The sequence below is a fragment of the Chiloscyllium punctatum genome, chromosome 7 (genome assembly GCF_047496795.1).
Source record: "Chiloscyllium punctatum isolate Juve2018m chromosome 7, sChiPun1.3, whole genome shotgun sequence".
NCBI classification, from domain to species: Eukaryota; Metazoa; Chordata; class Chondrichthyes; order Orectolobiformes; family Hemiscylliidae; genus Chiloscyllium; species Chiloscyllium punctatum.
In genome coordinates, this window is record NC_092745.1 from 72688845 (window position 1) to 72711642 (window position 22798).

Consider the following 22798-nt stretch of genomic DNA (forward strand, 5'->3'; position numbering starts at 1 on the left):
TCACTTTGAGATCTAGGTAAAAACAATAACTGCAGATGCTGGAAGAGCACAGCAGTTCAGGCAGCATCCGAGGAGCTGTAAAATCGACGTTTCAGGCAAAAGCCCTTCATCAGGAATAAAGGCAGAGAGCCTGAAGTGTGGAGAGATAAGCTAGAGGAGGGTGGGGGTGGGGAGAAAGTAGCATAGAGTACAATAGGTGAGTGGGGGAGGGGATGAAGGTGATAGGTCGGGAGGAGAGGGTGGAGTGGATAGGTGGAAAAGAAGATAGGCAGGTAGGACAAGTCATGGGGACAGTGCTGAGCTGGAAGTTTGGAACTAGAGTGAGATGGGGGAAGGGGAAATGAGGAAACTGTTGAAGTCCACATTGATGCCCTGGGGTTGAAGTGTTCCGAGGCGGAAGATGAGGTGTTCATCCTCCAGGTGTCTGGTGGTGAGGGAGCGGCGGTGAAGGAGGCCCAGGACCTCCATGCCCTCGGCAGAGTGGGAGGGGGAGATGAAATGTTGGGCCACAGGGCAGTGTGGTTGATTGGTGCGGTTGTCCCGGTGATGTTCCCTAAAGCGCTTTGCTAGGAGACGTCCAGTCTCCCCAATGTAGAGGAGACCGCATCGGGAGCAACGGATGAAATAAATGATATTAGTGGATGTGCAGGTAAAACTTTGATAAATGTGGAAGGCTCCTTTATGGCCTTGGATGGAGGAGAGGGAGGAGGTGTGGCCGCAGGTTTTGCAATTCCTGCGGTGGCAGGGGAAGGTGCCAGGATGGGAGGGTGGGTTGTAGAGGGGCGTGGACCTGACCAGGTAGTCATGGAGGGAACGGTCTCTGCAGAAAGCGGAAAAGGATGGGGAGGGAAATATATCCCTGGTGGTGGGGTCTTTTTGGAGGTGGCGGAAATTTTGGCGGATGATTTGGTTTATGCGAAGGTTGGTAGGGTGGAAGGTGAGCACCAGTGGTGTTCTGTCCTTGTTATGGTTGGAGGGGTGGGGTCTGAGGGCAGAAGTGTGGGATGTGGACGAGATGCCCAAAATGTCGGTTTTACAGCTCCTCGTATGCTGCCTGAACTGCTGTGCTCTTCCAGCACCACTAATCCAGAATCACTTTGAGATCTGACTTGTCAAGTATTATCAGCAAATTATAGGTTCTGTTGCATGCTGAGAACCATGTGTATTACATCAGGTAGGCATGATGCCATCTAATCTGTGAGATGTTGAGAATCCAGAATCCAAGTCAGACTCAACTTGTGTAACGAGTAGCTAACCAGCCCACACTGAGAAGTCCTAGGACTCATGTGCAATTAATCCAAGGCACTGCTTTTGGACAACCATCCATCTGGACATGATAGAGGAGAGATTCAGCTTGGATGGTTATGCAAAATGGGCAGTCAGAATTTGATAGGCAATTGTATTTTTGGATAGGCATGCTGCTAGCATGATAATTATTTATCACCCAATATCTAGTCGTCGCCTTTATTCTTGGCATAAAATGAAAAGAAATTAAAATCAGGCTAAGTGTAAATCAGGCTGCTGCCTCATAACATTGTGCTACCATATTTTTACATTAAATTTCTTAAATGTGATAATCTGTTATTTAATTAGTATTGATGTTATAAGGACATATTTCATTAATATATAAAGAACATGGTGATTATTGTTGTGATTGATTAAGTTACTGTGTCTTTCATTGCAGTAACCTGTACAGACTTACTTCAGGTAACAGTTTGCTGCATAGTATTTCAGTATGCTTGAAGACAAACTTGTCAAGTCTCATTCACTTGGGTTCAGATTCACTAATTTTGTTTTATAAACAATACTCCCTGTAATTTTTCTTTTCAGTGTGTGGACCTCTGAGGTCCAAGCAAGGAATCAACTTCCATAAGTCAATCTGTCATCACATCAGTTGGTGTGCATAGAACTCCAAGGAACCTTAGAGGGGCTGCACAGCTGCTCAGCTTAGAGGAGACATCATTAAATGTAGTTTACTTTGTTGTGTGTATGGTGTTAAAGATATACAAAGCCCAGTATATTTGAGTAGGAGTTGACTGTTTTTGATCCTAACTCCCACTCAACAATTTAACATGGATTGGAACTCTGGGGCATGGTAACAAAGGCACTATCTGGCCCAGACGTTGTAGGCTCAAATCCGAACAAGACACTTCTGGAAATTGAATTCTGTCCATCCAACCTGTGGCTTCACACTAGTTAAAAATTACAATTATTTCAAGTAATGTGTTTAAATGGCTGTTACATACTAAAACGAAAGCAAATTGCAATAGAGGTAGAGGTCATGACTGGGCAAGTCATTTAGTACACTATGTACAAATGCATTTCTCCAAACATTCCCTTTTCCATAAAATGTTCACACACACTATCATTTACAATTACTAGTTATCCTGGATACCCAGTATACATAAGCACAACAATGTTTATTTTTCATGAACTAAACTATGATAGTTCTAGTCTATTCTATTTTCATCAAATGCTGCATGTGCATTTCATTCACTGTCTCTAAGGCGTTCAGGTCTTTTAATAACATGCATACAAGTTGTTGTTGTTAGTTTCTCTGGTATCTGCTCCATCTCGGGGTGATATTCCTTTCCTGGGGAATATCATTCCTGCGGTGAATTTTGATCAGAGCAAGATGCTTGTCTTTCAAATTCAGTATCTCTGCTGGATTAATGACTTCCAGATTATATTGAGTTGTTGCTGATATTTTGATTTGCATGCAAGCTGCTTCTTATTCTGTGTCCCAGTACCACTGTCCACTCGTAGCAATGACCTTGTATAGAGGTTCACACTGTAATGACAAATTTGGTGAGAGTTTTGCTAAACAGTTCATGAATTATCCAATTATTGCATTTCTTTCACATCCTATGGTTACTGCACCTCTGCCACAACCCTCGTCTTCAATTCCATTATCTTCTTCTTTCCTTCATTTTCCTCATCATGCTTTTTATTCTGCTGTTTTACGATGACTGTCACTTCGGCTCTCAGTTGTTTATTAACAGTTGCCAGCTCCTGAAAAGATGATTTCTTGGCAGTCTTGTCTTTATTTAAATGTTTAGGGCCTCTTTCATCAGTGGGGCTGCTGGTTCCTTGAACTTGTCTTTCAGTTAGGACTTGAGGACAGTTGAACCCTCTTTGACAGGTGCTGAGTCCATCTCAGACTCTCAAGATGATGTTCACAAGGAAGACATTCAAGACAGTAGGAACATATTTTTAATTATGCGAGAATCTATTCAGCAGTTAATAACTTTGTGCCTCATATTAGTTGATGGTTCCATGTTCAGACTTGCTTTAGCTGTGATGAGTGGATTTTACTTAGCATGTATAATCTGGAACTTTCAATCCTAATTATTCCCATTTTGTTAAGTTCTCTGCTTCATCCGTCCTTCATTTGTGAGTATTATTTCTGTATATAGCCTCAGCCTTACCTTTGTGGACTTTGTATTTGGGTCACTGACTTGAGCCTCTTTGCACTAGGCACTAGTGTCTATTTGATACTTCACAATCACTTGATGCTCTCCTTTGCAGTTATCATTCTAACAGGCAGAAACCTATATACTGTACCTGTTAAGTGATTAATCAGAATCATCATCTGACATTTCAGTAGGCAGCTATATCTATAGGTTAATTTGCTTCTTTCTAGGTACATATTTGCGTGCAAATTGATTCTGCTTCTTGCTATTAGAGCATGTTGAACATGCTTTCTTGCTCTTGTATGATGTCATCCACAATATTTACATATTTTTCTTAGGCCATGTTCTTTCTGCTGGCCTTTTTCTTTCCTTTTTTTAAATATCCTTGTTTGGTTTGGACAGTCTCCCAAAATAAATGCCACATCTTTTTGACGAATAATATTCTTTGGTTAATATTGGACAACTTCAGAGATCCTGCACAAGTTGGTAGCTTTCTTGAGAACACATTTCTTCTCTCTCAGTAGACATGCTGTCACGTAGCATCTTTTATGCCTAAGGTAATATCTGATGAGATCTTCCTACAGTTGTCCAAATTCACAATGTTTAGCTAAGTTTGTCAGTGTCATAGCACACTGAACAATAGTCTCCCTCTTGCCCATGGGCTCTGATGTTGAATATGTGTTGTCCATAAGTAACATTGATATACCATTCAAAGGATGTCTTTAAAGTCTTTAGAATTTCCTCAGGCTGCTTTTCTGCTCCTCTGTGAGGTCCAGGGTACACTACAGCTTGTAGCATGTTTTCCTGAACATTGAATGCTGGGTTGCAACTCTTAATTTCTAAGTTTAAAAAAAAATTATGTAGTTTTGCCAAAGGGACTGGAACAAATTCCAATTCTGCCTCATGTCCCCATTAATTTCCATTGTAACAAGGAATGGAAAAATCGCTACCACTCTGAATCAGCCAGCACTTTCAAGTTGCAAATTGTGGTTTCAGGTCTTCCTTGGTTGTTAGCTGGTTCTATTAAGACTCTGACAATTCACACAATCTCACCTTCACACTTCTGCCATAATGTGCCAGATGACCAGTTAGTCGTTGGAGCAGTGCAGACTAGAGTTTTATATCAGACTCCGTAGAATCACAGATGTAGTCAACTCGGTGGGAATTGTCCAAGAAATTAAAGTTTCTGATAGTTATTTCCCCAGCATCTGGTGTGATTAAGGTGATAGCCCCAAATTACCATTCTTCCCAATTATACCTCCCCAACTCCTTAAACCCCATGGACCCAACTGCAACCCACCTTCGGAGAACCACTGCTGGCCCTGTCCGTACCAGCCTGAATCCCTGGGACCTGACACATGACTCCCCCTCTGTCACTGGTCTCTATTAAGACATTTGACACAGCCCTTTGACCTCTTCCCATCCAGACTGCAACTGCCACTTGCCTGATCTCCCTTGATCTGGTATTTCCTTCCACTACTGACAAGCACCTTGTCAACTGGCTTCAACAACCTCTCACCCACTGGCCACAGCAACCCTTTGCCCACTTACCCTGAAACCTCCCACGCCCCCCAACCCCAGCTCTGAGACCAACCCTGTCCCTTGCCTACTGTCATCCCCAACTACCTTCCCCACCCAGCCACTGCCAACACCCGTATACCAATCCCTACACTATGCACTTCATTACTTCAGTGGCATCTTACTCACCCGGTATCCTAACCCCTAATTACCTGCCACCCTAACCCCACACTTATCTGACATGTTTACCCTTCCACAGAAGCTGTCAGTGTCTGGCTATGCCGCCAGGCATTTCATTCTCAGAATACAGTTACTGACTGCTGCAAAAGGGGATGCGGTTTAATTTCCCCAAATGATACTGCACTGTGGAGGTTCTGTGTTGATCCCAGTTACACTCTGCATTTCTGAAGGAACAACTTCGTCGTTATTGGCTAGAAATGCAACATTGATAGTCTCATTTTTTTTTCTGATTATATGATTGCCATCCTCGCAATGTCCAGGTCTGTGTTTCAAGTAATATGTTATAATGGCTGTTACAAAGTGAAATGAAAACAAGTTACAGCAGAGCCTGAGATTACATGACCACAGGAAGCCATTATACTATGTACAAGTGTCCTTTTCCAGATAGCCATGAAAATTATTAAATTGTTATAAAAGCTCCAGTTACTTCACTAATGTTTAGAAGACCGGGCCTTGCAGCCCCTAAACTGGTTTCACTTATAGTGAGTTCAATTGCAATCTATGTACCTCAGCATTAATGCCTTCAAGTCAGTAAGGTATGCAAATAAATAAGGCGAAAGTGAGGAATGCAGATGCTGGAGATCAGAGTCAAGATTAGAGCGACCCTGAAAAGCACAGCTGGTCAGGCAGCATCCGAGGAGCAGGAAAATCGACGTTTCAAGCAAAAGCCTTTCATCAGGAATTCCCGATGAAGGGCTTTTGCTTGAAACGTCAATTTTCCTGTGCCTCGGATGCTGCCTGACTGGCTATGCTTTTCCAGCACCACTCTAATCTTGACTATGCAAATAAATATACCTTGTCAGTGTCACCAAACCTCTTGATGCAGACAGAGTGGCATAGGTTTCAGTTTATTGTAATGATGTAAACTGCTGTTGCAGATTGGCTGTCATTATAGATATCTCTTGATTTTCATTTCCATTGGAGAAGTAGAGATTGACACATTTCTATGGCAGATGGCCTATCCATCAATGTCATATAGCTTTTACAGCACAAAAAAAAGCCCTTCGGCCCATTGTGTTCACGCTGATCATCAAACAGCCATCTATTCTAATTCCATTTTTGAGTACCTGGCTTGTAGCATTGTAAGCTATGGTGTCTCAAATTCATATAGTTAGTTCTTAAGTGTCTTGAGGAGGTCCTACCTGTGAGTTCCAGATACCTACAACTGTCTGGGTGAAAATCCTTTTCCTCAAACCCCCACTAACCTTCCTGCTCCTTAGCTTAAAGCTGTGCCACCTAATTACTGACCTCTTCTCCCTATCAACCCTGCATATATTATTCAGAATTTTGTATACTTCAATCAGATTTCCCCCTTAGTTGAATTGAATTGAATTGAATTTATTGTCACGTGTATCAAGGCACAGTGAAAAGTTTCGACTTGCTCGCAATACAGGCAGATCACACAGTTCAGTAGCATAGAAAAGTAAATGGTAACAGCGGCAAATGGTACAGGTGAATGTTAAGTTTGTCAGTCTTCTCTGCTCCAAGGAAAATAACCCCAGTCTGTCTTCATAGATGAATCAGTCCAGCCCAGGCAACATCCTGGTGATTCTCTTTTTTACTGTCTCGCCTGGAACTATTCCAGGCGACACAGTATTCCAGCTGTGACCTAACTAAAGTAACATACATCTCCAATGTAATATCTGTGCTCTTGTACTCAGTGCTTTGATTAATAAAGGCAAATATCCCATATGCCTTCTTAACCACTTTATCAATTGTTTGATGCCTTCAAGGATTTACGGACAAACGCACCAAGGTACCTCTGAACCTCTGTAGGGTCCAACAATTCAACGTGTCCTCCTTTGTTTGGCTATCCTAGAATGTACATCCTCAGACTTTTCAGGATGAAATTCTATTTGCCACTGTTCAGCCTATCTGACTGGCCAAGCTATATCGCCCTTTGGTCTAAGGTTTTCTTTCAACCTGTTTACCACACCACCAATTTTCATGTTGTCTACAAAGTTACTGATCATAACTACTGCAATCAGTAGTAGGAACTGTATATAAAATTAGGCCACAGCTAGAGTACTAAACATAGTTTTAAACCTGGACAGTAAGTTGAAAATCTACCTGAAAATCTCTGTAATTATATTATATTTCTGAACACTATAGTAGTATTTCGTGGTGTGTTATATAGTGTTGTTGGTAGCAGTGTTGTCACAGAGTCACACAGCATGGAAACAGGCCCTTTGGCCCAACTCATCCATGCTGACAAGGTTTTCTAAACTGATCTAGTCCCATTTGATTGTGCTTGGTCCATACCTCTCTAAAACTTTCCTGTCCATGTACCTGTCCAAATGTCTTCTAAATGTTGTAGTTGTACCTGCCTCTACCACTTTCTCTGACAGTTCATTCTATATATGCACTACCCTCTGTGTGAAAATGTTGCCCCACAGGATCCTTTTAAAGTTTTCCCTTCTCATATTAAACCAATGCCCTCTAGTTTTTGACTCCCCTACTCTGGGGAAATGACCTCAGCAATTCAGCTTATCTATGCCCCTCATGATTTTATAATCCTCTATAACATCACCCCTCAGTCTCCTACACTCCAGGAACGAAGTCCCAGCCTCTCCAGCCTCTCCTTATAACGCAAATCTTCCAGTCTCAGTAACATCCTTGTAAATCATTTTTGCACCCTTTCCAATTTAATAACCTGCTTCCCTATATTGTGATGATTTGGTATATTCCTGCGTACCGTAATGTTCAGATTGAGTTTGTATTATAGCAAAGTAATATCTTCCTGTAGATACTACTATTTTGTTTTGTAACTCAGACACATCATCATATAATGCTTTATTTCAGTTACAAATATCTTTTTCTCTATCAGCTCTTCTAAGAGACACAAAGGAGTCTGGACTCCCACTGCAGACACATACACTAAGAGAATTTGAAAAGGTAGGTCCTCTCTATTTTTTATCAAATAAATATAAGATGAGTATTCATTTCACTTTAGTTTGTCAATTTATAAAAGCTTCAGTTTCCCCAACATGACATGAAAATGCTGTTAAATGATTCCACAATATTTACTTCATACCAAATATATGTCAACCTATCAAAAGTCAATTACTTTTTACAAGTGTTAACTAATTTTTAAAACACCAATACAGATCATCCAAGGAAACTACACAAGATTAAGCTATCAACATATATCCAACTGAGGGGCAAGGAGAAAAAAGTCACTGGTATTGTGTAGTCATCAATAATTAATGCATATAATAATCACAGTTGCAGTTTTCCAAACGTTCAGATCTTTATGATAATGTGTTTGTTCTCCCAAGGGAGGGGAAGGATTTAGGGTTTGCATTAGCACTCTAGTAATTCTGTCGTCGATTTGAATATCTCATTACACTCTTGGCCATTAAGATAACCCCCATTTGATCTCCTTATTTTTCATGTGACCTACCATGAACTGCGTGGGCTTCTGCTGGAATTTGCATTGCAATGTTTTTGATACCAGTTCATGACCATCTGGTGTTATCAATAAAAGGAGCTGCTTTGAACTGAGCTGGAGGGAAAGGGAGGGTGTCTATTGGGAGCAAAAACATTCATTCTTCTGTTCATAACAACAGGCAGAATTTGTACTTTTCAGTCACTGGTATTTGGTTTTGGCAGAGGGATCTGCTTAATAATTTCCAAATTTTATTAAAAAGATAAACTCTACTAAATGTTTCCATCGCAGTGCTCCAGTGTGGACTTATTCTTCTGGACGGCTTTATTGGCAATTAAAATGTAGGGGGATTTCATTAGTCATTAGGCAAAAGAATAATAAAAGGAAGAACGAAGAGAAAGCAACTAACAGTTCATAATTAGAATGCAGTTATAAAAATAGCTGGCAAAGGCATGGGGGTCGAGCTAATATTTTTGGGTTATGTGGTTGTTACTGGGACCCCCTAGTGATAATTCTGGCATATGGAAAGATCAGTATTTTTTTTCACCTCAAAGGCCCTCATTTAAAGTTTTTAGAGGTAATAAATCTTTCATCGCCTTCATTGACAGTGTATGTTTTAGTAGAAACACCCCACTAGAGTACAGAGGTGTGAGCAACAGGACTGCTTCATTCTCTAACAGCTCAGCTCAAGGTCCTTGTATCCAGTATATGAAGGTATCTTTCCACTCTTCCGAGATAATATGGATTATTTTTACTATGAATGTGCAAGTTAAACTCCTTGATGTAGACACCGTATTTATTTCTGGGAATAATTTTGGTTTTTGGTATTAGTCCAAGACAGATAATCTTCTCTTCCCTCACTAACACATACATCTCTGTTGATATCCCATGACCACCCCATTATTATCACTAACTCTCTTCCCCCCACCAATGCTGCTCCCATGCTCTACCCTCTTTAGTAGTTGACAACTGTAGTTCCAAATCCTGACACACCACCCACCAACTTTGCACCTGACAATTGCTATCCATTTCCACAGCCTGATTATTTTCCCTTTTAACCCTCTAGGTGGATTGGACTTTTAAAAAATAGCACATGGGATTTTAATTCCTTTGCTGTATTCTCTAATATGCTGTTCCTATCATTGTTACCAAGTTTTTAACACATTTGTTTACTCATTAAAATAAGGTAGACATGGACTTAACAAGAATATGTTCATTTGGGTAGCACTGTGGTTAGTGGCTCAGTGGTTCGCACTGCTGCCTTAAAGTGCCAGGGACCTGCGTTCAATTTCACCCTCGGATGACTGTCTATGTAGAAATTGCATACTCTCCCAGTGTCAGTGTGGATTTCCTCTGGGTATTCTGGTTTCATCCCACATTCCAAAGATGTGCGGTTTACGTGGATCGGCCATGCTAAATTGCCAGTAGTCCAGGATTTGCAAGCTAGGTGTGTTAGCCATGGGATATGCAGAGTTACAGGGAAAGGATAGGAGAGTGGGTCTGGTTGAGATGCTCTTTGGAGGGTTGGTGTAGATTCAATGGCCGAATGGCCTGATTCCACACTGTAGGGATTCTATGATTGAAGGTTTGGTGCATAGAGAAGTGGTGGAGGCTGGTACAATTACAACTTTAAAAGGCATCTGGATAGGAATATGAATAAGAAGGGCTTGGAGGGATATGGGCCAGTTGCTTGCAGGTGGGACTAGATTGGGTTGGGATATCTGGTTGGCATGGATGAGTTGGACCGAAGGGTCTGTTTCCATGCTGTACATCTCTATGACTCTAAATATCATGCGGAATGCCCCATAATGGATAATTGTCAGTAGTTATTCCTTCAGCAGGAACTATATGAGCACCACTTGCTGTATTATTCCATTTAGTGCTCCAATGATCTTACATTAGTCTACTACTTTTGTAGAATCCAGTGATATTTAGAACACTCAATGTTGACCATTCAGCAAATCAATCAATTTGGTTCATTTTCAGGATCTTTGGACAGGTCCATGGGTTGTAATTACAACTCATATATTAAAAGAAAAAGGCCTTCCCTACATGTTTTTGACCTGTGATGAGCCTAGTATAACCTAGTTATTGTCTTTGGGACATGTACCATGGAACTTGAATGTATATATCAGCAACTTGTATGCGACTAAATCACACAGTGACAGTGAAAGAAAAATAATTACATTGAAAATGTACAAATACAATACATGTTTTGTAGTATTAATTATTACTTTATTGTATTAAGAACAATATGATTTATTTCTGGGCAACACACATTAGGAATAATGCTCAAGTTTTGGAGAGATTGGAACAATTATTTGTCAGTCTGTTAAAAAGGATCAGCGACATCTGTTATGTGGAGATAATAAAGAGGCCGGTATTGCTTTACTTAGAGTAGTAGACTAAGGGGTCTCGCAATGCAGTGTATCATCTCTACCCTCTGAGCCAGGAGAGTCAGCTTCAATACTCACCTGTTCCAGAGATGGATAGTAGTATCCCTGAATAGGTTCATTGACCATATCTAGAGTAGAGCGCTAAGGGAAGATTTAATAGAGTTGTTCACAAAGGTGAATAGTTTTGACAGAGTAGATGGGGAGAGTCCTACTAATTGGAGGACTGGAGAACAGAGAATTAAGATATTTGAAAAATGGACCAGAGAACATGAGAATTGCTTCAAATCAATGAGCTATTATGATCAGTAAGGCACTGCATGAAGAGGTGGTGAAGGATCACTAGTAGTAACTTTCACAAAGGATTTGGGTAAATACTTGAAATGAAAAATTCACAATGCTATATGGAAAGAATGGCTAATTGAATGGTTTCATCAAAGATTGTTTCTTTCTCTGCTGAAAAATACTATTTTTGTGATTTTCCTCACTATTTGACAGTATATTTATTTCCCATCTACAAATTTGCCTGAACAGATCTTCACAATGCATACAAAAGCTTAACTAATAAATGACCACTTTGAATCAGTTAGGTTTAGTAGGATTTCAGGAGAAAGTCATCTATTCAGTAAGTTGTGAGAATGTGTAACTCACTACCACGTGGCGTAGTTGTGGTTAATAGCATGGATTCATTTAACAGAATGTGTGCATGAGGGAGAAAGGATCAAAGGACATGTTGAGAAGATTGGATGAAGTAAATTGTGGAGCATAAACACTAGGAAAACCCTGTTAGGAAGCAATCCGTTTCTGTGATGTTTATGCTATGTAATATGTAAATTTTCAATCATGCAGCCTGTCTAAAAAGCATATGACTTTTATAGCTCCAGTGGCTGTCATGTGTAATTCATATTGGGTTATATAGGCTTACAGTGAATGCTTCCTTAAAACAATAAAAGCCAATAGGAACAACATGAGGACTTTGAACACAGTCTTTGCAGAAGATTGTTGTAATTTGGAATAATAGAGAATAATATAAAACAGCTGTATGTCTGGTTTCTTTGAAGAACAACTCATTCTTGCTTAGGGTGCTAGGAATAGCTACTTTTTTTTTCAAAGCTCAAGAATTGATTTTGTCTGACATTAACCTGTTGCCATTAGTAGTTTTCAGAATGTCGTGAGAGAAAGTAAAAGCATAGCACATAATTGGTCCTGGCTCTTGGGAAGATCAAATGTTAAAGATTTTTTGAAGTAGCTGAGACATGAGGTAACATGCCTTTTCAGAGTGATTTACCATATCAATAAGCAGCTGGTTGCATGATGATACTATTTTCTATCATCCAGAATGTCAGTATCTCCCATCTCCTCTTTTATCTCCCATCCCATCTCTTCTACCCCCACCCCCCCCCCCCCCCCCCCCCCCCACCAGTCCACCCCATTGAAACACTTCTTTAACATATAGGAAGGATGGTTTCACAGATGTGAACAGCCATTTTGCACCTTATTCCAATTATCATCCTTTATTTGTTCGTTTAGATTTTTAAATATAAGCAGAGTATTCAACCGTAGTATACATCACTATCAGTACTGTTCTCAGTCATGTGCACATATGGTCATGTCCAGTGCGAGCCGTTGAACAGGGATCAGGAGTGAATACTCAGATTGATTTTTGTTTGCTTTGGATGTCATTTTCAGCATAGGGGCACATAGGCCACTTGAGGCTTCTACACTGCTACAATTGGCTAACAGCTCAGATCATCAATAAACCTTGAACTTTCTAAATTGTGTGGCTGAACACCACAGGAGATAGAACACGTAACCATTGAGTCACAAAATGCTATTGTGAAATGTACTGTTTCTGATTAAATATTTGTGAAAGGGCTTTAAATTAGAATCTTGATTGAGAAGCATTTAGTTTTTACCCCCGCCCCCCAATCCAGTAAAATCCCACAATGTAAATGCCTAATTTAAATTTGAAAGTGTGATCAACCAGTCATTAATGGGTACAATGCTGTCTTGCAATATATTATTTTGAAATAATCACCTTGAACTGATTAATGCACACGATTGCCTCACACTGTAGCCAACTCTTTTTTTCTTTTCTTCCACTGCAGAACATATCATCAGTTAGACCACAGTCTAGACCAATGACCCTGAAATCACAATTGATTCCACAAATTCACTTTCATTAATATGTGTTGTAATGGGAAACTATTGCAGTCACATCTCACTTGAGTGTTATATATTTTATATTCATGCCTTCTATTTGTCTGATCACATGTCTGAAGAAAGAAATTAAGGCAGCAAACTAATGTTTGTTTCTGCCAAATGTGTACAGAGATCATGGTAAGAATAAGAAAATAATTGAACTATGATTTTGATAAAGAGAGAAAAGCTTGTCTCTGTAAAATGTTATGGCCAGGTCAGGAGGGGTTATTTAGCTCCCCTTTTTTGACCCTTCTCGCTTATTCACAACAAATATTTTTATTTCGTTTTAATATGCAGTTATCATACTTCAGTTAAAACACATACACGTCAAAACTAAGAAGCCTATTAAGAAGTTTTTGGAGTAGGAGAAAGCGGGATTTTGTTAACTATTAACCGCAAGAAAAGATAATAAAATGCAAAAAATGCACACAAACACAGGTAATCATTTTAAAGAAATAAAAAAGTGTCTGGTACAGACAGGAAGAATAATGACTATGTACTTTAAAATCCTTAGAATCCTTGCGGTCTTAGAGTTTTAACCCGAGACCACAGTTGTTTAACAGTTGACTGGTATCCTCAGCAGTGGTGAAGTTTGCAAATTTCCTTGTTATTAGTAAATTGTTACTTCTCTGTTTTGCTTCTTAACTGGACATTAAAAGTTCTAGTCCTTGCTATTACCAATCCACGTTATTTTCTGTCTCTGCCCTGCTGCTCCAAAACAGTGACTAAAACATGGTTTGTTTGTATATTCATAAATCTGGCTCCACTGTCTTTCCAAGTTGAATGGTTACAGTCAATCTTTGATGTTCAATACTAAACATACAGGTGTATATAAATTAAAATAAGAAATATGAATGTCTAAACTTAGTTGGTGGATTTCAATTTCTTTATATTAAGTCTGCACTGTTGACACCGAGGAGCATGCACAGTATGCTCTAGGGAGAAGCTTGGCATGCACAAGTGAATGAGATTTGTTGAAGTGTTTCAATCTTGTGACTATTTTCTGTACATGAGTGGTTTCTTTGGAGATTGATACCTGGGAGGAGGGCTTTGGAGACTGGTACCAGGAAGGTGCAGGGGGTTACATCAGGACCTGGGAGGAGGTAGTTTAAGACCTAGGAGGAATAGGAGATATGGGGACTAGAGTGGCTCTTGGGTGTCAGCGTCATGACTTGGGAGAGAATTGGATGAATGTGGTTGGGGTGGTGGCAGGAAGAAAGCTAGGGAAGAGAAGAAAATGGGTCAGGGCAGAGAATAGGAGAAGCCCTTTCAATTCCCTCTGTTGATTAATTTCACCCATGTTCAGTCTTCTTCCACACCCCTCTGATCAGCTGGTTCCCCTATCTGGTGCACCCCAAATGATCCTGAAAGTCTTTTCTGTTGCTGAATTCCATTTCATGTTCAAGCCTGCTCTATACATATGTGCAGTGTGCATTAGGTGCAGGCACATAGAGGGTCTGGTTCCAAGTGAGCACACAGGTGGTGTTGTCCCACCTCTGTGTCAGCAAACACTGCCTGATATAAAATGATAATTTTAGTGCTGATGGTTTTATTTATTCACATTGGTCTCTTGAACAGAGCTCAATCTGTGGTCAGGTTTAAGTCTGTTTGTCCATTTGTAAAACCAGTTTAGTCAATGAAAGGTAAAGGTAATAAAATCAGGTGATGACAATCAAAAATTGACAGGTTATATTCACCACGATTGTTCCCAAAATAATTATTAAAATTCAGCATATATACAGCTAGTGAAATCACTGAAAATTGAATTATGATTTGAATTCAGTCCAGATCCTTTTTCTCACCCATGATTATATTTGATGGGTAACTTGAATTTTCCTATAATTATGTGACACAACTTGTTTTACCCTCTCTTGTGGTGAGAAGTATAGCTTCTAATGTGCTTCTAATATGTTTTGTGAAGTCAATGAAGTAACCAGTGATGGTCATCTATTACATCTTGTGGTTTGTAGAGAACCTCATCTCATATTAGACCATTATGGGTGGATCATAAAGGCGCAGAGTTTTTACAGCAGGGAAAGAGGCCCTGTGTGCACACTGGTCATCGACCATCCATTTACATGGGGTCCCTGATGTACAAGCATCTGACTTATACATGGTTTTAAAATTTGAAGATCCGACATACAAACATTTCCTCTGTTTATGATAGGATGCCTCCCATTGTCCTGAATTGTGCCCCATCTTGCAAACAACTCGCTTTGCAACTGGATTCCAGAACAGAACCCATTTGCAACCTGGGGACTGTCTGTAATCTAATCCCATTTACTAGCACTTGGCCAATGTATGCTACGACATTTCATGTGTTCAATCTAAATGGTTCTTAAATGTCTTAAGAGTTTCTGCCTCTACCACTCATTCAGGCAGTGAGTTCAATATACATACAATCTTTTTTCTTCAAATCTCCTCTAAACATCCCGCTCCTTATCTTAAAACTCTACCACCTGGTTGACTCCTTTATGAAGGGAAAAGGTTTATCCTTATGTACAGAGTGTTGTGCACCTCAATCAGATCCCCTTCTATCCTCTAAGGTAAACAACCCCAGCCTGTCCAGTCTTTCTTCACAGCTTTATCACACTAGCCAAGGCAACATCCTGGTGAATCCCTTCTGCACCCTCTTTAGTGCAATCACATGCTTCCTATATCATGGTGAGTAGAACTGCACACAGCATGGTAGCTGTGGCCTAACTATTATTCTATGTGGAGTCAAGATTAGAGTAGTGCTGGAAAAGCACAGCAGGTCATGCAGCATCCGAGGAGCAGGAAAATCAACATTTTGGGCTAAAGCCCTTCATCAGGAATGAGGCTGGTAGCCTTGGGGGGAAAAGATAAATGGAAGGGGGTGGGGCTGGGGTTGGTGGGGGGGAAGGTAGCTGAGAGTGCAATAGGTGGGTGGAGGTGGGGGTGTAAGTGATAGGTAAGAGGGAGGGTGGAGCGGATAGGTGGGAAGCAAGATGGACAGATGGGACAGGTCATGAGAACGGTGCTAAGCTGGAAGGTTGGAACTGAGGTAAGGTGGTGGGAGGGGAAATGAGGAAACTGGTGAAGTCCACATTGATGCCATGGGGGTTGAAGGTTCCCAAGGAGGAAGATGAGGTGTTCTCCCTCCAGGCGTTGGGTGGTAAGGGAGTGGTGATGGAAGAGGCCCAGGACCTGTATGTCGTCGGCAGGGTGGGAGGGGGAGTTGCTCTCCACCCCTCCAATCGCAACAAGGATAGAACGCCCCTGTCCTGGAGATATTCTCTGAACTATTCTGTGAGTAGGCATCCTGTCTCCCCAGTGTAGAGAAGACCGCGTTTGGAGCAACAGATACAGTAAATGCAGGTGAAACTTTGATGGATGTGGAAGGCTCCTTTGGGGTCTTGGATGTAGGTGAGGGGGGTAGGTGTGGGCGCAGGGTTTGCAATTCTTACGGTGGCAGGGGAAGATGCCAGGAGGGGAGGGTGGGTTTTTGGGGCGTGGACCTGACCAGGCAGTCGCTGAGGGAACGGTCTTTACGGAAAGCCGATAGGGATGGTAGAGGGAATTATATCTCTGATGGTGGGGTCCGTTTGTAGGTGGAGGATGATGCGATGTATACGGAGGTTGGTGGGGTGGAAGGTGAGGACTAGGGGCGTTCTATCCTTGTTGCGGTTGGAGAGGTGGAGGGCAACTCCCCCTCCAACCCTGCTGAGGACATGCAGGTCCTGGGCCTCTTCCGTTGCCACTCCCTTACCACCTGACACCTGGAGGGAGAACACCTCATCTTCCTCCTTGGGACCCTTCAACCCCCATGGCATCAATGTGGACTTCACCAGTTTCCTCATTTCCCCTCCCACCACCTTACCTCAGTTCCAACCTTCCAGCTTAGCACCGTCCTCATGACCTGTCCCATCTGTCCATCTTGCTTCCCACCTATCCGCTCCACCCTCCCTCCTACCTATCACTTTCACCCCCACCTCTATCCACCTATTGCTTTCTCAGCTACCTTGCCCCCAGCCCCACCCCACCCCCCCCCCACCCCCCCTTCCATTTATCTCTCCACTCCCGAGTCTCCCAGCCTCATTTCTGATGAAGGGCTTTTGCCCAAAATGTCGATTTTCCTGCTGCTCCGATGCTGCCTGACCTGCTGAGGTTTTCCAGCACCACTCTAATCTTGATTCTAATCTCCAGCATCTGCAGTACTCACTTTTGCCTAATATTGTATATAGCTCCATACTATACGCAGGGGATGCTCAGACTCCAATTCACTGTGAATACATCCCCCTATCCTCCCAAGCGTTCAGCTTAGCAGGTCCAGAAGCATCTGTGGAAAGAGAAATAGAATTAACAGAATCTGATATGATTCTTCAGAAATAAAAGGGGCTGGAAAATGATGGTTTATATGCTGTTTACAGAGGGTGAGGAAAAGCAAGTGGAAAAGATGGTGACTATCACAGTGGCAACCTATTCTCAATCATTAGCATGGTGGTGGAAGGTGTTGACAGTGCTCTCAAATAGCGCTTGTTTGGGAATATCTTCCCTCTATACTGATGCATACTTTGGTGCTGCCAAGAACATTCTGTTCCAGACCTCTTCACAGCACAGATCCAAACATGAACAAAATATCTCAATTCCAGAGATGTAGTCAGACTGATTACTCTCAAGGCAGAAATTGGCTGAGTCCAGCACCAAGGAACCTTCACCCAATTGAGGTAATGGGCATAGGAGAAAATGTATTCACTTGCTGGAGTCATACTTAAAATAAAGTGATTGTGATTGGTAGAGGCAAATCCTCTCAACTCCAGCACATTGTTGTACTGGTTTCTCAGAGCAGTATGCTGAGCTGAACCATATTCAACTGATTTAGCAATGACATCCCCTCCATCTTAAAATCAGAAATGGATGTTTATTGATGATTGTGGAACATCCTGTTCCTCTGCAACAGCTCAAGTCACAAAGCAGTCTGTGCCATGTGCACAATACTTGGTCAACACTCAAGCTCGTGTTTCAAGTAACATTCATAAGGTTATATGCAGGTGGCCTGTTAGCAAGATCATTGCTTTTGGTAGTAGTTTACTGAGCTGGATTGGGAATTAGCTAGAATGGTGAAGGCAGAAAATAGTTATAGATGGAGTTGTATCTTATTGGAAATCAGTCACCACCATCTTCCCATGGCTAACATAGGATGACAATAAATGCTGGCTTAACAGTGACACCAACTTCCCATGGAGAATAAGGAAAAAACTTGATTTTTAATTTGGAACTCTACATATGGGCAGGGAAAATGTTCAAAGTTCATATACAATTGAGGAAAAGTATTAAAGAAGTTGAAGAAAATAAAAAGAATTGGTCATTCTAGTGCATACATCTCTAGGGCTTCACAAATAATACAGTGAAATAATAACTACAATTAATTAGATGGTTTGATTGCATTTATAGGATAGACAATCATAAGACATAGCATACTATTTAATGATTGTAAGAGACATTGGTTAGCAAATCCTCACCTATATAATCCAATATTGGTTTTCTTTCATAATAATTTATATTGGTGCTTTGGAAAAGGCCTCGTCATGGGGTCATAAAACTAATTTCTAGTGGAAAGCTAAGCTAACAAAGCTGCCCTTCACTTTAAAGAAACATAGTCTAGAGGTGATCTGATAGGGGTTTAAAAGATCAGTAAGGGGAAAAGATTATATTTCAGACTGCATTTTTTTCCCAATTAAATAGCTTAGGGAGGAATGGAGGACACCAATTTAAATGTATAAGGGCAGATTGAGGTTCAATATCAAGTCACGTGAATTTGTCGAAATGGATCAAGAAAGAAATTTCCAAAATGTTTTGCCCAAATCTAATTTTCTACCTCTTCCAAGAGAACCTTTGGGCAGAATTTAGTGTATTTATTGTGAGACGCATCATTCCCCAAACATGTAGGACCAAATGAACTTTTCCTGACCATTATTTCTTGCACATTTGCACAGCCAAAGGCACCCTTCCTAGGAACTGAAATATTATCTTAGGTTTTGAAAACAAGAATTGGAATGTTGTGTGTTTAACAGACCAATAGCCTTATTTTGAATTAGGCATCAAAAGACTTTCAAAGATTTACAAGGCTTTTATTCTACAGACATAGTTTAATACAAACACCAGTTTCCACCTTTCCCTTCCATTTCCTTTCCCTGTCCAATAGCCTCCCCGTGCCCTGCCCCCTCAGCCAGCCCTGCCCATATCACATGAACAAATATGAAGAAAAATTATATCCTTTCTGCCTAAGTCATACTTAGTGAGGGCAATACTAATTTTGGATGTTGCTGTCACTGACATCACCAGTATTCATTTGCCATCTCCAGCTCTTCTTAAGGGATATTGGTGAACTGGTTGCTTCAACCAATGTGATGAAGATGCTCATTATTATTGAAAGAGTTTCTGTTTTGGGTTCAGTCTGAGAGTAGGGTACTTATGACTGGAATATGCACTGCACCAGCTCTGCTACAGTCAGAACTAGTAACAGCAAAAAGGTCATTTTATTTCAGTTTTAAATTCATATAAATCCAAGATGTGTTATTGTTGGATTCTCTATTTACCTCCATTAGATTCCTGCTGATAGTTGTCCTCAAACCCCAAAAGTTTCCTGAAGGTCACTCCAGGCAAGATAAGTAGCCAAAAATTCATGTGTTGTAATAGGTGAACTACTGGTGGAGCTCATCTCAATTGTTGACACCCAATTTGAGGACAAATTTGGATTTCCCAGTTGAACTGCTGATTTTCGGCCCAAATATAAGTTTTGGCCTATTCTTCACTTTCACACTTTTGTCACTCACCCTATGAATTACATCTGCTTTTCTCTGATTCAGTCTCTCTCTCTGCATCAATTTCCACAGATTCTGATGTTTATAAAATACCGAACAAGTGCAACAATGTGTGTAATTAATATGTTTTTATCTCACTTTCTATATACTGAACTTTCTTGCCCCATTGGAGATGGAAGGGGTAACAATATATTGAGGGAAGACATCGGGAATGGAGCATTTTGCCAGTGGCAGAATCTCAGTAGCATTGCTATCCACAGAACAGACAATTGACCCATATAATGGACCACTTGCTGACCCCAAAAAGTTCCCATTTGGGTTGAGAGCCCTCCTTATTGGACACTCATTGTCCACAGACAATGTTCCTGGCAGCAATAGCTGCTGCTGCACCCAAGGCACCAGCACCATTAATAACCACTCCCCTTTATTGGTGGGACATACCTGCCTGAATTCACTTTCCCCACAGAAACAGAAACGTCTTCAAACACCCAAAAGAGAAAATGCTGAAAAATCTCAGCAGGTCTGGCAGCATCTGTAAGGAGAGAAAAGACCTGACGTTTCAAGTCTAACTGACCCTTTATCAAAGCATCCGCAGTAATTTGCTTTTATCCAGTGTTTAACCCACTGCCACCTCTCTTCCAGGAATGCCTACCCTGAAGAAGTACTGCTCTTCTCTCCGACTATCCAGCATCCACAGTAATTTGCTTTTGTCAAGTCTTCAAGCATATGTATTCCCAATAATGCCACCTCAGAAATGGCCACTTTTAGAGGGTGGCATCACTAATCAGGCCAGCAGCTCTTGAGAGTCGGCATAACATGAGTTGGATGGTGGCCAAAAGTTTTGCCTGGTGATTGGTCACTGCTAGTAAAATGCTGTCATTGTTGTCTGTTGGAGTGGGCTCAGTCAGCCCTATGATTTCACTCCTGGTAGTGGGGTCTCTTAGAGGAGAAAGTGAGGACTGCAGATGCTGGAGATCAGAGCTGAAAATTTGTTGCTGGGAAAGCGCAGCAGGTCAGGCAGCATCAAAGGAGCAGGAGAATCGACGTTTCGGGCATGAACCCTTCTTCAGGAATGAGGAAAGTGTGTCCAGCAGGCTAAGATAAAAGGTAGGGAGGAGGGACTTGGGGGAGGGACGTTGGAAATGCGATAGGTGGAAGGAGGTCAAGGTGAGGGTGATAGGCCGGAGTGGGGGTGGGGCCGGAGAGGTCAGGAAGAAGGCAGTGCTGAGTTCGAGGGATTTGACTGAGACAAGGTGGGGGGAGGGGAAATGAGGAAACTGGATAAATCTGAGTTCATCCCTTGTGGTTGGAGGGAGTCACGGAGGAAGTGGTCTTTTTGGAACACTGATAGGGGAGGGGAAGGAAATATATCCCTGGTGGTGGGGTTCATTTGGAGGTTTGGAGGAAATGATGACGGATGATACGATGTATATGGAGGTTGGTGGGGTGGTAGGTGAGGACCAGTGGGGTTCTGTCCTGGTGGCGATTGGAGGGGCTGGGCTCAAGGGCGGAGGAGCGGGAAGTGGAGGAGATGCGATGGAGGGCATCGTTGATCACATCTGGGGGGAAATTGCGGTCTTTGATGAAGGAGGCCATCTGAGTTTTACTGTATTTCTTGCAACCGCAAGAAATGCAAAACTTGCGCCCACACCTCCACCCTTACTTCCCTCCAAGGCCCCAAGGGATACTTCCATATCCGCCACAAATCACCTGCACCTCCACACACGTCATTTATTGCATCCACTGCTCCCGATGTGGCCTCCTCTATATTGGGGAGACAGGCTGCCTACTTGCGGAAAGTTTCAGAGCACACCTCTGGGACACCCGGACCAACCAATCCAACCACCCCATAGCTCAACACTTCAACTCCCCCTCCCACTCCACCAAGGACATGCAGGTTCTTGGACTCCTCCATCGCCAGACCATAACAACATGACGGTTGGAGGAAGAGCACCTCATCTTCCGCCTAGGAACCCTCCAACCACAAGGGATGAACTCAGATTTCTCCAGTTTCCTCATTTCCCCTCCCCCCACCTTGTCTCAGTCAAATCCCTTGAACTCAGCACCTCCTTCCTAACCTGCAATCTTCTTCCTGATCTCTCTGCCCCCACCCCCACTCCAGCCTATCACCCTCACCTTGACCTCCTTCCACCTATCGCATTTCCAATGCCCCTCCCCCAAGTCCCTCCTCCCTACCTTTTATCTTAGCCTGCTGGACACACTTTTCTCATTCCTGAAGAAGGGCTCATGCCCAAAATGTCGATTCTCCTGCTCCTTTGATCCTGACCTGCTGCACTTTTCCAGCAACACATTTTCAGCAGTGGGACCTCTTAGTCAACAGATCATACCACACAGAAACAGACTCTTCACTCCAACTTGTCTATGCTGACCATACATTCCCAATCTGACCGAGTTCCATTTTCCAGCATTTGGCCCATATCCCTCTAAACCCTTCCTATTCATAGCCATCCAGATGCCTTTTAAATGTTGTAATTGTACTAGCCTCCATCACTTCCTCTGGGAGCTCGTTCCACACACGCACAATCCTCTGCGCGAAAATGTTAGCCTTCAGGTCCTTTTTAAATCTTCCCTTCTCACCTTAAACCTATGCCCTCTAGTTCTGGACACTCCCACCCTAGGAAAAAGACCTTGGCTATTCACCCTGTCCATACCCCTCATGATGTTATAAATCTCTATAACATCACCCTTCAGTCTCTGACACTCCGAGGAGAAAACAGCCTGAGCCTATTTAGCCTTTCCCTATTACTCAAACCCTCCAGTCCCAGCAACATCCTTGTAAATCTTTTCTGCAGCCTCTCAAGTTTAATAACATCCTTCTTTTGCAGGGCAACCGAAATG

At 41.9% G+C, this 22798-nt stretch overlaps 1 protein-coding gene across 1 annotated transcript in view; it reads left to right on the plus strand.

Annotated features, from left to right (window-relative positions):
* Positions 1–22798, plus strand: part of pde4dip (phosphodiesterase 4D interacting protein) — a 466622-nt gene that overhangs the window by 62366 nt on the left and 381458 nt on the right. Inside the window, exon 3 of the mRNA XM_072573987.1 lies at positions 7999–8066. Coding sequence (XP_072430088.1) covers positions 7999–8066 — 68 coding nt within the window. The remainder of the gene's footprint in view (positions 1–7998; positions 8067–22798) is intronic.